Source organism: Drosophila montana, unplaced genomic scaffold (genome assembly GCF_035044405.1).
Source record: "Drosophila montana isolate Dmon_TW-CO22-7 unplaced genomic scaffold, ASM3504440v1 contig_1964_1, whole genome shotgun sequence".
Lineage (NCBI taxonomy): Eukaryota > Metazoa > Arthropoda > Insecta > Diptera > Drosophilidae > Drosophila > Drosophila montana.
In genome coordinates this window covers 38,219-56,081 of record NW_026996881.1, presented here as the reverse complement: position 1 = coordinate 56,081, position 17,863 = coordinate 38,219, and the positions used below count along the sequence as shown (strand labels likewise).

Here is a 17,863-nt window from a genome sequence, read left to right as displayed (position 1 = left end):
TTTGTGAAAAAAGTTTGATATGGGAAAAGTGGTTGCACGTGCTGAATACTCTATTTTCGAGTACTGAGTGTATTCAGACTTGATTGCATTGATCTAACTATATACAAAAAAGCTTTATTTAATTTATTAAACTTTTCAGGATATATGATTTAGTATCTGAATGATAGGCCAAATCAAATGCATTCTGACACCTAAGCTTAAGATATGAATTGAAATTTTAGTTCATTTTATTCTAAAGATTATCTAATAATTTGTAATTTAATTTAAAAAATTCAAATATTTGAATTCATAAAATACATAAACAATTAGTGAATTTTAAACAAGCAAATAATTTGCAATATACTCCATTGCTTGCAGTGGAATGTAGAGTAATTTATATAGACAATTGCCTTTATTTGAAGTTTAATCGCTGTTTGCTGCAGTTAAACTTTTATATAAATACGAAAATACACGTAAAGCTTGTTAGTATATGTTTAGTTCTGTAGTACCTGTTGCGCGTGTACGATAAGTTAATGATTCACAGCGAACAAGTGCTAAATATTCAATATACCATCAATTCGAAAGTTAAATGAACGAAAACAAAATTGGCACCAAATGTAAAATATAACAAAGCTCCTTGGGAACGCTCTAAGCATGTGAAAGACGACGTCGACCAAGAGCACGGGCGGCTTGGTCAGATAGCGCTTTTTATGAGTGGGGTTTTTATGCAATATATTGATGTATATAAACATGTGCATACATATAAAGCTTACGACTCCTTGACGCAGCGATCGGCGCTTGCAGCGACGCCAGCAGCAACAACTCCAGAGACAGCGGCAGCAACAGTTGAAGCAGAGCAGCAGCCGCAACAGCGCTTATCTGTTCGCATATAAACTAAAGTCAGTGGAAATAATTTCTCATTTGAAATTTAACAGCCGACGTGCGCGGAAGGCAGAACAAAAGCGCGAAGATCGTATGGTGTGAAAACCGCTAAAACGAGTAGCGACAGGGAAAAAGCACACACACATACACACGCTGACTAAGAAAAAAGACAAAGAGGACTTCAGTGGATAAGAAGTGCATTTCATTGCACATTCCAGTCTAGTGTACAGTACGATTTAAGTTGTCGTTGCGTGTGGTTCTTCACCACGGTCCCTCTTCACCGCCGTCCCTCTTCCTCTCCCACACTGTTGCTGTCTCTGTCTCTCTTGCTTTCGCTGTCTGTTCTGTTGCGCGCGCGCTTACGGTGAAAAGTGTTAAAAGTAAAAAGTGTGACCGACCGTAAAGGATCTGTGTGGCAAGTGTGATTGTTGTTCGCGGCGCCAACGAGCAGCGTAATTTGTAACCGTGGCGAAGGAATTGTCCAACTTATTAACGTTGCAAGAAAACAGAGCCGAGATGACACAACAACCGCAATGGGGCATAAGCTTATCAAAGTGTAAGTGTAACAAGATTCTATCAAAAATGGATGTGTATGGTGTGTGAGTGTGTAGTGTCTGCTGTGCTGTGTTTTGAATTGGGAATTCCAATTCCAATCGGATTTTGAATTCGTTGAACTCTGTCTCAATATTCTTGAAATGTTTTTTAATTATTCTTTAACCGACATTGACCGACAACAGCAACAACAACAAGAACAGCTTCAAAAATTTAATGCGAACTTAAGTATTAAGCATATATAGCACACATACATATGTACATACATACACATGTATGTATACAAATACACAAATACCGCATAAAATACAAATGACAAAACGTTTTTGTTTCTTTGCATTTGCACTTCCGATTCAGTTTTTTGTTTTTTCGTACATGCTTTGCTTACGGATATTATATTGCTTGATCTTTGTTTAACTGAATTATGCCAGGCACGCGTCAACATAATCAACAATAATCTTGCGGTCTATCGATCTCTAATTTGCCTATTTCTATGTGCATATGACGGCGTCTCGTCCAAATTTGCATGTGAATAAAGAAAGGCGAGACAAGACGCGACGATGACGAAAGACTTGGAACATGTCAAAATCATAAAAATAAAGCTCGACTCAGGGAGTTCTTGCTATTGCGATGTTGTCTACGCATGATTGTAGAGTGCACGGACTTTTGTGGCGAGGCTTATAGATTTCCGCAGCCCTTTTGTCAACATTCTTATTCAGATATACATGTACATATATGTACATAAGAATATTTGTTGTGTCGCCACCTAGCCAGTTTTTCAGGGTAATTTATAGCCGGATTTATCAGCCGCCTGCCAAATAAAATAACGGAACGTGTTCATTTATTCTTGAATTTTTGATTCTGAAAACGGAATAAAACGCCTACCTGTTATTTAGGCATATATATTGTAAATAAAGAATGTCATTTAAAAGTGATAAACAAAAGTGCTTAAGCCTGAAAAAACAAATGCCAGACACTTTGTGGGGTATGTCTGCTTCGACCGGGATATAATTAAAAAGTATTTATCTAAAAATTTAATATTAAAATATAAATAGTTCAAATTTTAGTTTTTTATGCGACTGTAGTTTAATTGGAATTCAATTTCAGAATCGAATCAAATAAACTCGAAGTTGATAATATGTTTTCTAGAACAAAACAAAATGTAGAAATATCATAAAAGTGTTGAGCGATCGTAAAACAAAATAAAAATTGCCGGCTATAAAGTAATCTTCCCCTTCAATGGGGCCTAGCGGTAGCTTGACCTCCTTATAGAGCCAACACTCATTTCCTTTCCATTGTTTTTGGGCAAGGTCAATGTAATAAAAGAGTTCTCTTTTCCCTCTTTGTCGCATGGGTTTCATAACAAGTGTTTGGTTCTTGGGCAAGCATTTCTTTTGTCAGAATATAAGTATATGTATATAAATATATAATGTATTTCCGAAAAAAGAAAATGTTGTAACGTTTCGAACTGGAATTTATTTTCGTGTGCGTTTTTTTTTCGTTATATGCAAATTTTCTCTGCTATCTGTGCGGTCAACAACGTAAAAAACGCGTTAAAATATTAATTTATAGTTTTGCATTTTTTCATTTATCTATTTACATTTATTTGTTGCTTTAAACGTGAGCTAGGTACTTAAGTACTTGAAGATTTGAATGGGTCTCTTGACACTTGTGACTCGCCATCCATTATGCGTCAACTTATAGATTTTTGAGTAGGCCCGATTCTTGGATTCTGTTGAGCCGCTGCCTATATCAGTAAAAGCTTTCTCTCACAATTTCTCCCCCCAAGCGCCAAGCATTGATATATGTATGCATGCTTGGACTCAGTGACCTCTCGGCATTAAAACATTTCCATGCCTTATCCGAAGTCGAAGTGGATCGATGAACGCATATCTTACATATGCCTCGTACTTAGCCTCGTGCTTAATTTTCGCAAGAACAAAAGCCAACCAGTACGAGAATGCATTATATGTCTAAAGAAACCCGATTACAAGACATACATATATATGCATTTACATTTTATACATACTATACAGAAGTAGGAAGCGACTGCAAAACTAGTAGATACTCTGCATCCTCAGCCGAATTGCCGTAGCAAACATTTGAACCTTTCTTTACTTAACGCTAGGATTGTTCTGCTTTCTCCCTCATCAAAATTGGGGAGGTGTCCGAAAAGTGTAATATTTTCCATCTTTCTTCACCAGAGTCTACATACCGAATTTAATGTCTCTAGCGCTTTGAAGCTTGGATTACATTAGAATATCAAAATTAATTTAATAGTTCCTTCATGGATCTTATAGTTTCGCAGATTAAGGCGGACACACATACGGTCACAGGGGCAGATATGGGTACATTGATTTTCCTGTTAAATCCTTTCGACTGTTGCATATATCTGCACCAAGCTAATGTACTCTTTTTACCCTTTTTACCCTAATTCCATGTGTTCACGCAACCTGATAATAAAACTGACTAAGTCTTATCTGCGATACCCGCAATAATTATTAACTTAATGTTAAGCCCGTAATAAATTAAGTTTATCCACTTAAAAAGCAATAACAAAAAATAATAATAATAATAAGCTGCATATACACTCGTATATAAGTATTAAAAGTTGCATTAAATGTTGCCAACAATGAAGTTACAGTCTACCCGGAAATGTATTTCATACAATTCTCATTAATCGCTTATTATAGCAATTATTGTGCTTATCGCTTATCATGATTCGCAATGGATTTGAGCATTAGCACATGCTTTACTTTCCGCAACCATATCTTGATTGTATATATATATACATATATAGATATATGTATATATATCGTCTGATTGGGCATTAGAATCGCGTGAATTACGGCCACACTCGATATGATTAGCGCCCCGTTTGCATACATCTCTACATAGGCCAGTTGTAGGTGTGAGTATTCCGCCGCCTTATCGATGTGCCCCCCGATTTTGGTTCAGATTTGTATGGCTTATAAATTTGCCGTCGAGTGTCGGCTTTTGGTTAAAGTACTTGCTAAAGAGTATGGTAAATATTGGGACATCGTTAAATTGTCAGCTCGACTGAAACTACGTAAAAATATTTATTTTTATGAATGCTAATTTATTGATCCAATCGAATTGGCAGTCGGTGACGTCGATGAGTTTTATATGATGCGATATATAATAAATCAAAATCTCATCACAATTAACATATCTTAAGCAGACGTCGATGTTGGCTAGCTTCAAACCGGAACTGGACCTGGGTCGGGAATCTAGAGTTCGGTTTCGGGTTCGGGTTGGGGTTGGATTGGGGTTGGGTGAAGCGTGGATAATTACGGCTCTGACAATCGGAACATCAACAATGCCTATTTTTGCTCTAATAATAATGTCATGAATTGTTAGCTCTTCGGCTGCTCTAATATAATGACTGATGCTTGGTAATGTGTTAACAAGCTTGTTGTTGCTTGGGTCAATGTTAATCTTATTTTTATTTATATTAATTCAACCTTCGGAATGTCGACATTTCAATAGATACAAGAATTCAATTGGAAAATCAACGGAAACCCGTATCAATTGGATGTTGCTGTTGTTGTGACTATTTAAAAGCCCCAAAATAAAAATAAAATAATAAAAAACTCGACTACAATTTTAATTGCCGAGCAACTGCCGCTTTATGATCCATCAGCTGTTGTCGCTTAGCGCCCACTTGATATACATATGTACCTCGGATTTGGGCAGGGGCTACCTTATCGCGAATCTTTGGCCTTTTTTTGGCCTTATCACAAGACATTATTTCAATTAACAAATTATGATATGAGGCATAAATGAAAAACTTCAACTGAACCATAAACGACAATTCAGAGAAACTTAAACAAAAACAAGAGCATATAATAAATTCATAAATATTTTTAAACATATGTAGATTGGGCAAAATCTAATCGCTGAATAATTCCTATAATTTTTATAATTTATTTAGCTTAACTCATAGCGATAGATTTCTAGCTAAAAACCTACGTGCTTGGGTCACATTATAGATCCGTTTCCGACTAATAGCTATATATAAATTAGCTAATATATATATATATAGAGAGAGAGAGATTTATATTGCTGGCAGTCGAGTGCAATTTGCAATGTATTACCGCAAATTGATTAGTCTACTCAAATTGAAAAACTTTCAAAAATAATTCACTTGCTTGTTTATGCGCATGTTAAATGACTTTATTCAATTTAATTTGTTCAAATTACCCAAAAGCATTCGATTGTCACTCGCAAATTAACATTGACGTCAGCACTTTAGTGCCAAAGTATTTTAGTATTTTAGTAATTTGTTAATTGTTTTACTAACCAAATTGAATTGTTTAACAAACAACAGACTTTATATTGCCGCAACGTGTGATATTGGCCATCATGGGCTTCCTGGCCATCCTGAATGCGTACACGATGCGCGTCTGTCTCTCGCAGGCGATCACCGTGCTCGTCATGAAGAAGAACAATACGGATGATGGGGATGACAGCCATGCAATTTGTGAGCCCGATGACTTGGATGAAAGCTCCGCCGCCAGCGGTGGCGAATTTGAGTGGTCCGAGGAGCTGCAGGGCCTGATTCTATCTTCGTTTTACATTGGTTACATTGTCACGCACGTGCCCGGCGGCCTGCTAGCCGAGAAATTCGGCGGCAAATGGACCCTGGGCCTGGGCATACTCTCGACGGCAGTCTTCACCATGCTCACCCCACTGGCCATCAACCTGGGCGGCTCCGACTGGCTGATTGTCACCCGCGTGCTGATGGGCCTCGGCGAAGGCACCACATTCCCGGCGTTGAGTGTCCTGCTCGCTGCCTGGGTGCCGGCTAATGAACGTGGCAAATTGGGCGCCTTGGTCCTCGGTGGCGGTCAAGTGGGCACCATTATGGGCAACATGCTGTCGGGCGTGTTTCTCGACTCCTACGATTGGTCATTTGTGTTCTACTTCTTTGGCGGTCTCGGCGTTATTTGGTTTGTCATATTTGTAAGTATTTACACCTGGTATTTTATCCATCTAATCGTAAAGTAAAATTAAATTAAAGCAATGTTCAAAAAATGAAGGCTAAAAGATTAGCTAATTTTTATCTCTATAAGCTCAATTTAGTTTGAATAATTCAAATTCAAATTCTTGTAAATGAAACTGGTATTTAACCAATCAAATTAAATTGGTATTTAAATAATTCACTATTTAACTAGTTCAGTTTGCTAGTCCCATTCAGTATTTACTCTGCAGTGAACTAATTAATTAGTCAATGTAGTTCAATCTGGAAGCTTAACTGATTTAATCTGTATAAACCCAATCTAGTATTTGAATAATTCAATTAGCATCATACGAGCTAAATCAATTCCATAGTTGTGTAAATGAAACTAGTATTTAACCAATCAAATTAATTTGGTATTTAAATAGTTCACTAGTTCCAAATTTACTCTGCAGTAAACTAAATAAGTTCACTTTGAGCTGGAAGCTCGATTTGAGTCGGAACTGCTTTATGTCTGTTGTAGTTCAATGTGTTATTTTACTAGTTCAACTTAACAGTTCTGTTTAAGGTGATATTTGTGCTGTTAACTCATACACAACTGTACTTTGAATTGCAGGTCTTCCTGTGCTTCAGCGACCCCAGCAGCCATCCGTTCATCAAGCCCAGCGAGCGCGAGTACCTCGTCAAGGAGATCGGCACAATTGGACGCAACGAGAACCTGCCACCGACACCCTGGAAGGCCATTCTAACCAGTTTACCCATGTTCGCACTTGTCAGTGCCCAAATCGGACACGATTGGGGCTTCTATATCATGGTAACGGATCTGCCCAAATATATGGCCGATGTGCTGCAGTTCTCGATTAAGGCAAACGGTCTGTATTCCTCTCTGCCGTACGTGATGATGTGGATCGTGTCGGTGGGCAGCGGCTTTGTGGCAGATTGGATGATCCGTCGCGGCATCATGAACACAACAAACACCCGTAAGCTGATGACGGGACTCGCTGCCTTTGGACCGGCTATTTTCATGGTGGGCGCCTCATACGCCGGCTGCGATCGCGTCCTCGTCGTGGTGCTCTTCACCATTTGCATGGGCCTGATGGGCGCCTACTATGCGGGCATGAAGCTCAGTCCGCTGGACATGAGTCCCAACTATGCCGGCACTCTGATGGCCATTACGAACGGCATTGGAGCCATCACGGGCGTGATCACGCCCTATCTGGTTGGAGTCATGACGCCGAACGCCTCGCTGCTCGAGTGGCGCACCGTCTTCTGGGTGGCCTTTGGTGTGCTCTTCATCACGGCCATTGTCTACTGCATTTGGGCATCCGGCGAGGTGCAGCCGTTCAACGATGCGCCCATCGAGCCGCGCAGCGTCGACTTCGAGGCCGAGGAGCGCAAGCCGGAGCCCAAACTGAAGGCCATGCAGCACAGCTCCTAGAGTCCACGTACCCAAAGTGCCATAACCGTGCTGTGCTCCAGCTCTTATACATATCTATATACATATATGTGGCTGTTTATGGTACATCACTTTTGATGCATTCGTCATGGAAGCTCCCGAAGACATTGTTAATGTACACCGTACATCTTGCGATCAACTAATTGCAATTGCTAGTTTTATAGTATGCCAAATTGTCGGCCCCCAGTGCGCTGTCTAACTAAGTATATATAGTATCTATAATCCTTAAGCCTTCAGCTGCAGATCCCTAGCCCAACTGCCCCGCTCTCCTCAGCTCCGATTAAGCGAATTTACTTTATATATATATGTGCCTTGTATATTTGCCTGTTAAACCGTTACCCCCAACACCCACCCCTCTCCCTCGGCCCTCTGCAGCCATTTACTCTCTTAATTATTATTTAGTATTTAATCGAAAAGAAATTCAATTTTAGGCTAGTAAAAGAAGAAAATTAATAACAAAAATAAGATTATAGATTGTATCTAATTTGTATTGCGAAATGTAAAAACAACCCAATTTAATTATTGTACGAAATTTTTTAATTGTTGATCAATGTGTAACGTTATCGTTAAAACATAATTGTTTTTATAATGTTAGTCCAAATAAAGTGCATAAACCAATTAAGACTTTGAGTGTGCCCCTCTATTCTATTGTGTGTGTGTGTGAGTGTGTGTGTGGACGTGTGTGTGTTGGTGTATGCATGCATGTATGTATGTATTTATTAATATACATATGGTTGCATGCATGTTTGTTTTCTAATACCAAACGCAGACCAAGCTTATTTGGCGCTGTGCTGGCAATTTAAATAAAACGAATTTCTACCAAGTGCTCTCCTCCTCGATTCTCAAGAATTCAAGTAGGCTCTGCACGTTTTCATGCTTAGCTGGTAGAGTAGTGTTTTTTTTTGGTCATTTTTTTTGTGTTTTTGTGTCAGGTATGTAAATATGTAAGTATGTATGTATGTATATGTATGTATGTATGTATGTATGTATGTATGTATGTATGCATGTGTATGTATGTGTATGTTTGTATGTATGTATGTACGTATGCATGTATGTTTGTATGTATATATGTATGTATGTATGTATGTATGCATGTGTATGTATGTGTATGTTTGTATGTATGTATGTACGTATGCATGTATGTTTGTATGTATATATGTATGTATGTATGTATGTATGTATGTATGTATGTATGTATGTATGTATGTACGTATGCATGTATGTATGTATGTATGAATGTATGTATGTATGTATGTGTGAATGTATGTGTGAATGTATGTATGTATGTACATATGTATGTATGTGTGAATGTATGTATGTATGTATGTATGTATGTGTGAATGTATGTATGTATGAATGTATGTATGTATGTACGTATGTACATATGTATGTATGTATGTATGCATGTATGTTTGTATGTATGTATGTATGTATGTACGTATGCATGTATGTATGTATGTATGTATGTATGTCTGTATATATGTATGTATGTATGTATGTATGCATGCATGCACTACCACTGATTGATTTATTAAGATAAATGGTAAGGGATATGCCTACATGGGCATTAAATCTTCGGCGTGCAGAGATATCCTTACTTTCCCGTTTTTTTTTTCAACTCTCATAACTTTGATAGAACTAAACCGATTTATTTGCGGGAAGCCAATCTGTTGATGATTCAAGCTCTTAATAGAATCAGGATCTTGAGTCCTTTAAGTGATTTATAGTAAATACTTTTTAATTGTTAGTTAAAGTTAAGCTAATTTTACCCGGCTACGTCCCAACCAACTGAATTTCATCAATTCCTACCCTCAACTATAAAAGTTGACAAAAAACATCATTTCACCAATCCATATTTTCCAGGGGATTGGGTTTTCCGATTAATTCAGCTTACCAGATCTTCCAGCCTCACAATTGTTTGTTGAATAGAAATCATTGTATGGATGTGAAATAACTCACATATTTTTGTTAGTTTTATTATATATTTTATAAACTGATTTTTCGTTTATAATGTTGCCAATGCAGCGTAAATTGCGAGGGCTCTTTGACTGTAAGTAGCAGAAGGAAAGGCAGCAATATAAAGTTATGACAACTGATCGGAACAGATCTGCAGGTGCAGCAGCGCTTAGTCCTTTGCGGATTTACCTTGTTGGCCATTGTCAATGCCTATACCATACGCCTGTGTTTGGACTTCTCACTCGATCGCATTGTGCGGGACTGCAATGAGTTGGCTGCAGTGAATCCCGCTAAAGTTCCCATGAATGCAAAGCCACTTTTGGGAGTCAGTCTTCATACGGTGAGGAGGACAACCCAGGCACGTGAAACTGTGCCACAAGAGAAATTGGAAATAAAATTGCCCAACAATGCGACGATCACAATGTCGAACAGCGCCGATGTCTGGACCAAGGAGGTGCAGGTTCTGGTCACAATATCCTTCTACACTGGCTACATGATCACCCACATTCCGGGCGGACGCTTGGCGGAACGTTACGGCGGCAAATGGATCTTGGGCTCTGCAATATTATGCTCCGCCCTTCTAACGCTTCTCACGCCCACAATTGTTCGCAACGGAGGCCCCAATGCACTCGTGCTCCTCCGCCTGCTGATTGGCTTTTGCGAGGGACCCACCTTTCCGGCCGTGAGCGCTCTGCTGGCCCAATGGGTGCCAGAGACGGAGCGCGGCCTGCTCTGCAGCTGTGTGCTGAGCGGCGGCGAAATCGGCATCATATTCATGCACCTGGTCAGTGGGCTGGCGCTCGAGGAGCACAACTGGGACATTGCCTTCTATGTGGTCGGCTCCGGAGCGGTGCTCTGGTTTGTGGGCTTTGTGAGTATGGCTTAAGAAGTTTTCCTTTGCTCCCATGACCCAACGTTCTCAGGTTATAAAGTATGCTGTCTGCTGCGGCAAGTTTCACTGTCGCTACCTTTGTTTTTCCCCAGCTGACCTCTTTTTATAAAATCCCAACCCAAGCCCAAAGAAAATGGGTGTCATACAAAATTAGGGAGCACGAGTTTCAGCAATATTTTTAGATTCACCCTTAAGCTGGGATTATTTGTATGAGAAATCATTTGATTTCCAAATTCTTTGGAAGTGAATTTGAGCGAAAACGCGAAACGTCTCCCATCAAATCTTTGACCCCCATTTTCGACAGGTAGGAATGGATTTTTCGAAAAGTGTGAAACACCCCGCAAATGAATTTAAACAAATATCTTTGAAAATGAGTTTGATGCCGATCGGATGGTAAAAAAAAAGTTTCATACAAACGTTTTTCGCGTTTTTTCCACACTTGCGGGTGGAATTTCCCGACACCCCGTCCTAACGTGCACCTTTATCACATGAGGTAACTACAGTGCAAATTTCAGATTCCTAGCTCTTACGGTTTGGGCTGTGCGTTGATCATCAATCAGTCAATCAGCAAGTCAGTCAGGGCAAACAGTTTTATATATAGAGATTATACAGCTTTATTTGTTTATGGGCTTATGGCTATATTTTCTGTTCTACCAAGATATTTCCCCATCAAACTCGGCATTTTTCACATTTTCGAAAAGCTGTAAACCAAATGTCGAGGCTATTTAATTTGCGGCGGGCCGAGGATTGCCTTTATTTCTTGTTTCTTGTTAATATTGTTTTACAACTTATACCTATATTATATATACTTCAGCATGTTGAGTGTCGTTCTTGATGATAATCAATTGTCAGAGTTATTTTCCTTTCGGTCCGATTAAAATTCACATTCAAAGCTTGTTATTATTAATATTTTATCCGATCGAAATCAAAATCAAGGAAATAAGGAAGGATTAAATTTCTCCCAGGCAGGAAACAAGGATTTCGAACTGATTGCCCTTTCCTACAGGTCTTGGTCTGCTACAGCAAGCCGGACGCCTCGCCGTATATACAAAGCACCGAGCGCGAATATATCAAGAGTCAGGTGAGCGAGGAGCTCGTGACGGATGATGCGGACGCCAATGAGGTTGTACCCTGGAGCAGCATGCTCATGAATGCACCCATTTGGGCGCTGATAGCGGCCAACATGCAGCATGACTGGAATCAGCACGAGCTGGCCAAGGAGCTGGAGCAGCTGCTACAAGAACTGGAAGCCAAGGGCAAATCATTTTGGATGGAACTGGAGGCCAGCGTGCAGCTGGCGGCACCGCATCTCTGCAGCTGGCTGGCATCGCTCACGTCCGGCACGCTCAGTGACTATCTGATTGCCGAGGGGATACTGAGCCGCACGCAGACGCGGCGCCTCATGTCGTGGCTGGTCTTTGTCAGCGCCTCCATGTACATGCTCCATGACAAAGAGACCTGGTCGAGTGCCTGGAGCATTATGGCCTTTGGGGCCTATTACGCGGGCATCAAGCTGCTGCCCCTGGACATGAGTCCGAATTTCGCTGGCACCCTGATGGGCATCTCGAACGGTCTGGGCGCTCTGCCCGGCCTGCTGATGCCGCTGTTGGAGCAACTGGAATCCGAGTATGCCATCGTGAGCAGCATCCGTGCGGCGCTATGGCTAGTCTGTGCCGGGTACATATCGGGTGATGTGCAGTCCTATAATCGGTTGGGAAATCGGCCACCGAACCTATCCGGAGCTCTCAATGGTTAATTACATGTGTTTATATTGCTTTAAATCTAGGCATAGTTTTGACTTATATATATATATCTATGTATATATGTATATCGTAATACAGGAAAGGATACTTAAGAGACGTTAGTTTCATTATCGTCGACTTTCATTGCTAAAACTAGGAGCACAATAACTAAAACGGGATTTTCCATATTTTTATATGTATATATAACAGGGCTTATCGGTTGATTTGTTTGATTATTTTTGGGGGTGGGGGAGGGGAGCGGTTAACTGTATTAACATAGGTAGCACAACGAACGCGTAAATGCTGTGGCTCTGGCTTCAAGCTGCGTCTGCCCTTCGTGCTCCCCTCTACATGGGCGCTTGTGAAAGAAAGCCAGACTGGGCCATGGCCGACACGGAATTCATGTCGATGCCCAGCTTGCGGGTGACATTGATTTGAGCTAGCGCCGCATTACGCAACGAGTAGACATGCACCAGCTCCGCCTGGCTCTTGGCATAGAGCAGCGCCTTCTCAAACAGATCAACGGCACGCTGCAGCTGGGCGCGCTGCACCTCCACGGTGCCGAGCGTCTCGTAGGCCAGCTCGCATTTCGGATCCACATCGATGGCGCGATTTAGCAGCGTGACGGCGGCCTCAATGTCGCCGCGCCACTGCAGCATCATGATGGCCTGATGGACGAGCAGTGCCGGATTTGTGGGCGCCCTCTTCATGGCCATCTCGTAGAACTGCTGCGCCTGAGGGAACTGCTGCTGATCGGCCAGTACCTGGGCCATCAGACTGTAGCACTCGACGCAGTCGGGGAACTTTTCAATTGCCTTTTCAAAGTCTTGGATAACGCGCTCCAGGCGCTTCTGATCGCCGGACATCAGCGAGAGACGATACTCAGCATAGCACTTCTGCACATTGGCAATCGCATGATGTGGGGCCAGGCGAACCGCCTTGTCGAACTCCAACAGCGCTGCCTCGATCTGCTCCAGTAGCAGCAGGATCTGTGCACGCTGGTGATACACATCCGGATTGTCGGGCTTCAGCTTCTCGGCTTCCGTAAAGTCGGCCAGTCCCTTTTCGCGCTCCTCCGTCTGAATGAAAAGCGCGGCCCGCTTGATGTACGCGTAGGCACGCAGCGTCGTGTCCGCATCATCTAAAATATTTAAACTGTGACTTCTTCCTAAACATAGTGTAGTTGCCCCTCTTACCGTTGGCTAGAATGGCATCGAAGTCGACCTTGCTGTCGGCGAAGGAGCCGCAGAGTAAGTGGAATGTGCCGCGCATTAGCAACGCCTCCACCTTGTATTGTGATTCCGCCTCGGAAGATTCAATTTCCTCGGTGCATGCCGCAATAATTTCATCATATTTCTGCTCCTCGAATGCTTGTCGGGCGCGCAGAAAGCCGCGTGGCGGTGTATCTGCCAAAGCCGAAGGCGTCACGTTTATTGTCTGCAGCGGATCGGCTATAAAGGATCGCATGTAGGTGTTGATGAAGCTTGCCGAGGGCACGACAGGCACACGGTCGCGAAGACCCCTTTCGGCATCCAGGCGGCCCGTTTCCTTGAGCACTCGATCGGCGAACATGATGGTATTGTTGTTCTGGAACATCTCCAGAATGCAGGTGGCGGTCACATCGTCCAAGCACTCAATCATATCCTTGGTGGCCTCGTGGGCGCGTGCTCGCCTGTAATAGGCCTTGGCATAGCGCGGATTGTACTCCAGCGAGAGGGAACAATCCTCCTTGACCTTATTCCACTTCTTCAGCATCTCGTAGGAGGCAGCACGGTTCTGATAAAAGATTGCCATGTCCGTGCGATGTTCGGTGGGACACTTGTCTATGGCCTTGTCGTAAAAGCTGATGGCCTCATCGTATTTGCCATTTCGGTAGCAATTGTTGCCCTCCGTTTTGTAATTGTTGGCCTCTTTCAGCGGCGACAGCTGCTCGCCCAACTCTGCCGACTTCTTTTTGCGCTCCAGTTCCGAATCCGGAGCGGTGCCATCTATGGACAGCGATTCCTCTATTTTGCCCTTCTGGCGCGTCTTGCCGGCATCCTTGTTTTGAGCCTTGCCGCGCTTGGCCTCATCGCGTGAACTTCTGTTGAGAACATACATGCCCAGGCCAATGGCCAGGGGAGTGCCCAATAGAAGCGCCACTTGCCATTTGTTTAGCTTAACTGAGTTCATGTTGAGGAACGTTGCCATTTGTGGGCCTTCCAAATGTGTGCAGCTTGTAAAAACTGCAAATAGAGAACATTGTGTAATAGTCGGCGGGCCTTATCACACGCAGAGTTCAGAGCGCGAACACCGAATCGCTAAATGCCGGGGGGAGCCATTTGTCACCTAAGCGCTGCCCTTCCCCTTATTGATTTTTAGCATTGTTCGAGTTCGGCGACCGTTGGCTACTCACGTTTGTCTTGTAATTTAACACTGCAATGAATTTTGCAAATATGAACTGTTACTTGAATGCTTTTTAGTGAAAAGTAAATAAAAATTAATATTATGGAATACAACTAGCCTCCTTAGAAATAGAACACACCGAACGAACAGCTGTGTAACCGTTGAGCTGCTGAACGACTGTTATGCACATGTGACAGCTGGCAGGGCGTGCACAAAAAGCTCGCTGCTATAAGAACCATGCATTTGAAAAACTCACCATTTAACAGAATGTGTATGGCATCAACAGTTTGTCTTATTAGAGTTAACAGATCATCATTACTAGAATATACCGTATTCCATTTGCATATGATTTGACATAATGGCTACAGCATGATATATGTCTGTATATGATATATAATTAAATTTAATTGATTTCGAATAAATAAGTTAGCTTTATTTATAATTTGCAGTAACCGGAAAATAAATATGTTGATAAAAGCGTGTACGGGTAGTTAAACTTTTTATATAAGGTCAGGCCACGATTTCCGCTTTAACTGTATATACGATCATTCATAACATAGTACATACATACATATAATAGGTGCGCATTTTACATTGAAGTTTATTGATTACAAGAACAAAGGAAAACATGTGGTTGACGATGATCGCAAGGCGTTCAGCTTAGTGCAAATGAGTTCAACTGAAAGGCTATAAATATGCACTAATGCGCGATGCAACCAATACATGAAAAGCTCTTTTGTGAGTGTGTGAGTTATCTGAACTCCAACTCTAATGCAAGCGTTTTTAGTATTCGCAATAAAATGCCGTTTGTTTGTTTTAGTTTTTGTTTTGTTTTTATTTTATAAGTTATAGCTAAAGCAAACTTCATAATTTGAAACGCACTAAGCTTAACACTAAAATTATAAGTCTGTAAGTATATGTATTAAATTTAGGAAAGTGTTAAAACTAGAACTATTCAATACGTAATTCCAGCGTTCTTTTCCAGCGTCAGCCGACAGTGCCAGCTGCCGCCGAAGCAGCTTTTGTTCTCCTTCTTCCCTTTCTCTCCTTTGGGCTGCCTTTTCAGTTGCTTTAATTTTCAATTTCTACCTTTTTCTTTTCTTTTGAAGCTTAAATTCAGTATTTTATTTTTTTCTGTGCTGTTGTTGTTGTGTCTCTGCCTTGGCGTGCCTGTAATATCAGTTCTTCACCGTTTTCTTGTTGTTGTTGGTGTTCATCAGTTTGGTCAAAAGCTTTCGCGAGTGGCCAGACGGGTCAAAGTGGTTGGTGTGCTCGCTGGCCTCCTTCTTGGAGCGCTGCTTGCCGCTGTGGCCCGAAAAGATGTGTTTGCCATGGTCGTAGTTGTAGTGCTCGTATTCATCAAAGTGTGCCTCAGACATGATGTTTATGATTCTTATATGTATATAATTGAGATCTTGCTTTTGAAGAGTTCAAAGGGCTTCTTATTGACTTTTTTCTCTTTGCAGGTTGTTTTTGGCTGGAAGTTATTGTTTTGGTAAACGCTTTACTTCCACAGGTTCTCGATGTTGTCGCAGCAAAATCCAAATGGAAATTAAACTTTTTCTTGCTTTCAAACACCTGGTTTTATACCCGGCCAGAGCTTTTTCTCGCACAGTTGGCGAGAAGCTTGCAGACTTGCTCTCTGTCTCTGTCTATCTCTCTCTCTCTCTTATTCGTTGCTTCTCTCACAAATGTCAACCCTGCGGGAAAATTGATAGCCCATTTTTTACTATAAGAAAACTTATTATTGTTCCCACATTTTATTATAGTTTTACCTGTTTTGTGTTTCAGAAAAGCAGTTTTTGATCTACCACGATTTACACATAAAATACGGTATTTTAATTTGGGTCGACTTTTTCTGTTATTTAGCTCCAAATGAACTGTTTATAGTTTGTATATTTGGCTAATAATGAATCGATTTCCAAATGGTTGTACCAAAAGTGAAGTTCACCACAAAAAGCCTACTTAGATTTAAAAAGGTTACTTGTAGTCTGGAAGTTTCGATGCCATTCACCATTGGGCTGTCTGTTTTTCTGCTCTTCCCATTTTTCTCTCTCGCAGCGCAAAATGTGTGAGCGAAAAGTTCTTTGGGAAAGCTTTTAACAATTTTTGCTGCGCAATTAAATTTTTGTTGTGTTTACAAAATGCGCGGTAAACAAAAACAAAAAAGCAATGGCAACGGCAAACATGTATGTTCATATACATATATTTGCCCCGGCTATTTAAATTATTTTAAATGGCTTTCATAATACACACGTTTTTCCATATATTTAAATGCGAATGCATGCAATTGTTCTTACATAAGGCCACGTTGCAATGGCTCGGAGAGTGCACCTTATGTTGCATCACCATCAGGTAGCGAACACATGTTGAATTTTCAAGTCATTGGCCGGCTCATTGCCACAAATTTTCCGTTACAAATAAAGTGTCAACATAGACGAAAACAAAATGAATACTTGTCCTCCTCGAACAGCTGGGCAGACGTGTATGTGTGCACGTATGTGAGTGTGTATGTTTGTGTTTCTGTTAATAGATATGTACATGTGTATGTATGTATTTAAGAATGAAGGCCTGTCTATGCGTCAGTTTGCGCTCCTCTGTCCGCCGACCCAGTTCCCCCCAATCGTCATTGGTTTAAATTTAGGAAAAAGCTTTTAATTTAATTGTTTGCCCATTTGTTTATATAAATGCAATTATTTACGAATCGAACATGCCGGTGATAAGATGTGTTCAATCTTATCAACGACGGGCCAAGAATGCCAGACGCGTTAGTCATTCAACACTACGGGCTTTCTCGAACTAAGCAAAGACAAATAAAAAAGTTCAAAATTCGAGAAACATCGCAATGGAAGATTCACGAAGCTTTCCACGATAAGTGAGTGAAGCTTATGTGGCCTGCTCAGCGTACTAGCCTCAAGCGGTGCAGTGTTGGAAAAAAGCTGTGCAATTGTAGCTTGATTGTTGTCTGTGCTAAGTCTTAAGCTAGTTTTTCTATCTGGTGTGCGTGTCTTGGCTAAAGTGGGAATAACGCTGGATGA

The 17,863-nt window shown here is 41.3% G+C and overlaps 4 protein-coding genes across 5 annotated transcripts; 2 read left to right on the top strand and 2 right to left on the bottom strand.

Annotated features, from left to right (window-relative positions):
- Window positions 1–905: 905 nt before the first annotated feature.
- dmGlut (Dietary and metabolic glutamate transporter) lies at window positions 906–8,472 on the top strand. Its single transcript, XM_064679107.1, has 3 exons — window positions 906–1,417; window positions 5,765–6,399; window positions 7,011–8,472. Exons 1-3 carry the CDS (start codon window positions 1,378–1,380, stop codon window positions 7,830–7,832), a joined length of 1,497 nt encoding a protein of 498 aa, XP_064535177.1. The 5' UTR covers window positions 906–1,377; the 3' UTR covers window positions 7,833–8,472.
- Window positions 8,473–9,773: 1,301 nt separating this feature from the next.
- LOC135426097 (sialin) lies at window positions 9,774–12,562 on the top strand. 2 transcript variants are annotated; one of them, XM_064679085.1, is made up of 3 exons: window positions 9,774–9,900; window positions 9,956–10,677; window positions 11,705–12,562. In XM_064679085.1, the coding sequence occupies exons 1-3, from the start codon at window positions 9,861–9,863 to the stop codon at window positions 12,452–12,454; spliced, it is 1,512 nt and encodes a 503-aa protein (XP_064535155.1). In that variant the 5' UTR covers window positions 9,774–9,860; the 3' UTR covers window positions 12,455–12,562. The 2 variants fall into 2 exon arrangements, with proteins under 2 accessions (XP_064535155.1, XP_064535156.1); XM_064679086.1 differs by having other exon boundaries at window positions 9,780–9,900; window positions 9,964–10,677.
- A 57-nt stretch (window positions 12,563–12,619) lies between these two features.
- Tom70 (translocase of outer membrane 70) lies at window positions 12,620–14,995 on the bottom strand. Its single transcript, XM_064679083.1, has 3 exons — window positions 14,836–14,995; window positions 13,637–14,665; window positions 12,620–13,581 (listed from the first exon to the last, which is right to left on the bottom strand). Exons 2-3 carry the CDS (start codon window positions 14,628–14,630, stop codon window positions 12,788–12,790), a joined length of 1,788 nt encoding a protein of 595 aa, XP_064535153.1. The 5' UTR covers window positions 14,631–14,665; window positions 14,836–14,995; the 3' UTR covers window positions 12,620–12,787.
- Window positions 14,996–15,967: 972 nt separating this feature from the next.
- On the bottom strand, window positions 15,968–16,755 carry LOC135426137 (nuclear protein 1-like). Its single transcript, XM_064679136.1, has 2 exons — window positions 16,601–16,755; window positions 15,968–16,525 (listed from the first exon to the last, which is right to left on the bottom strand). The coding sequence occupies exon 2, from the start codon at window positions 16,202–16,204 to the stop codon at window positions 16,004–16,006; it is 201 nt and encodes a 66-aa protein (XP_064535206.1). The 5' UTR covers window positions 16,205–16,525; window positions 16,601–16,755; the 3' UTR covers window positions 15,968–16,003.
- Between the last annotated feature and the right edge of the window lie 1,108 nt (window positions 16,756–17,863).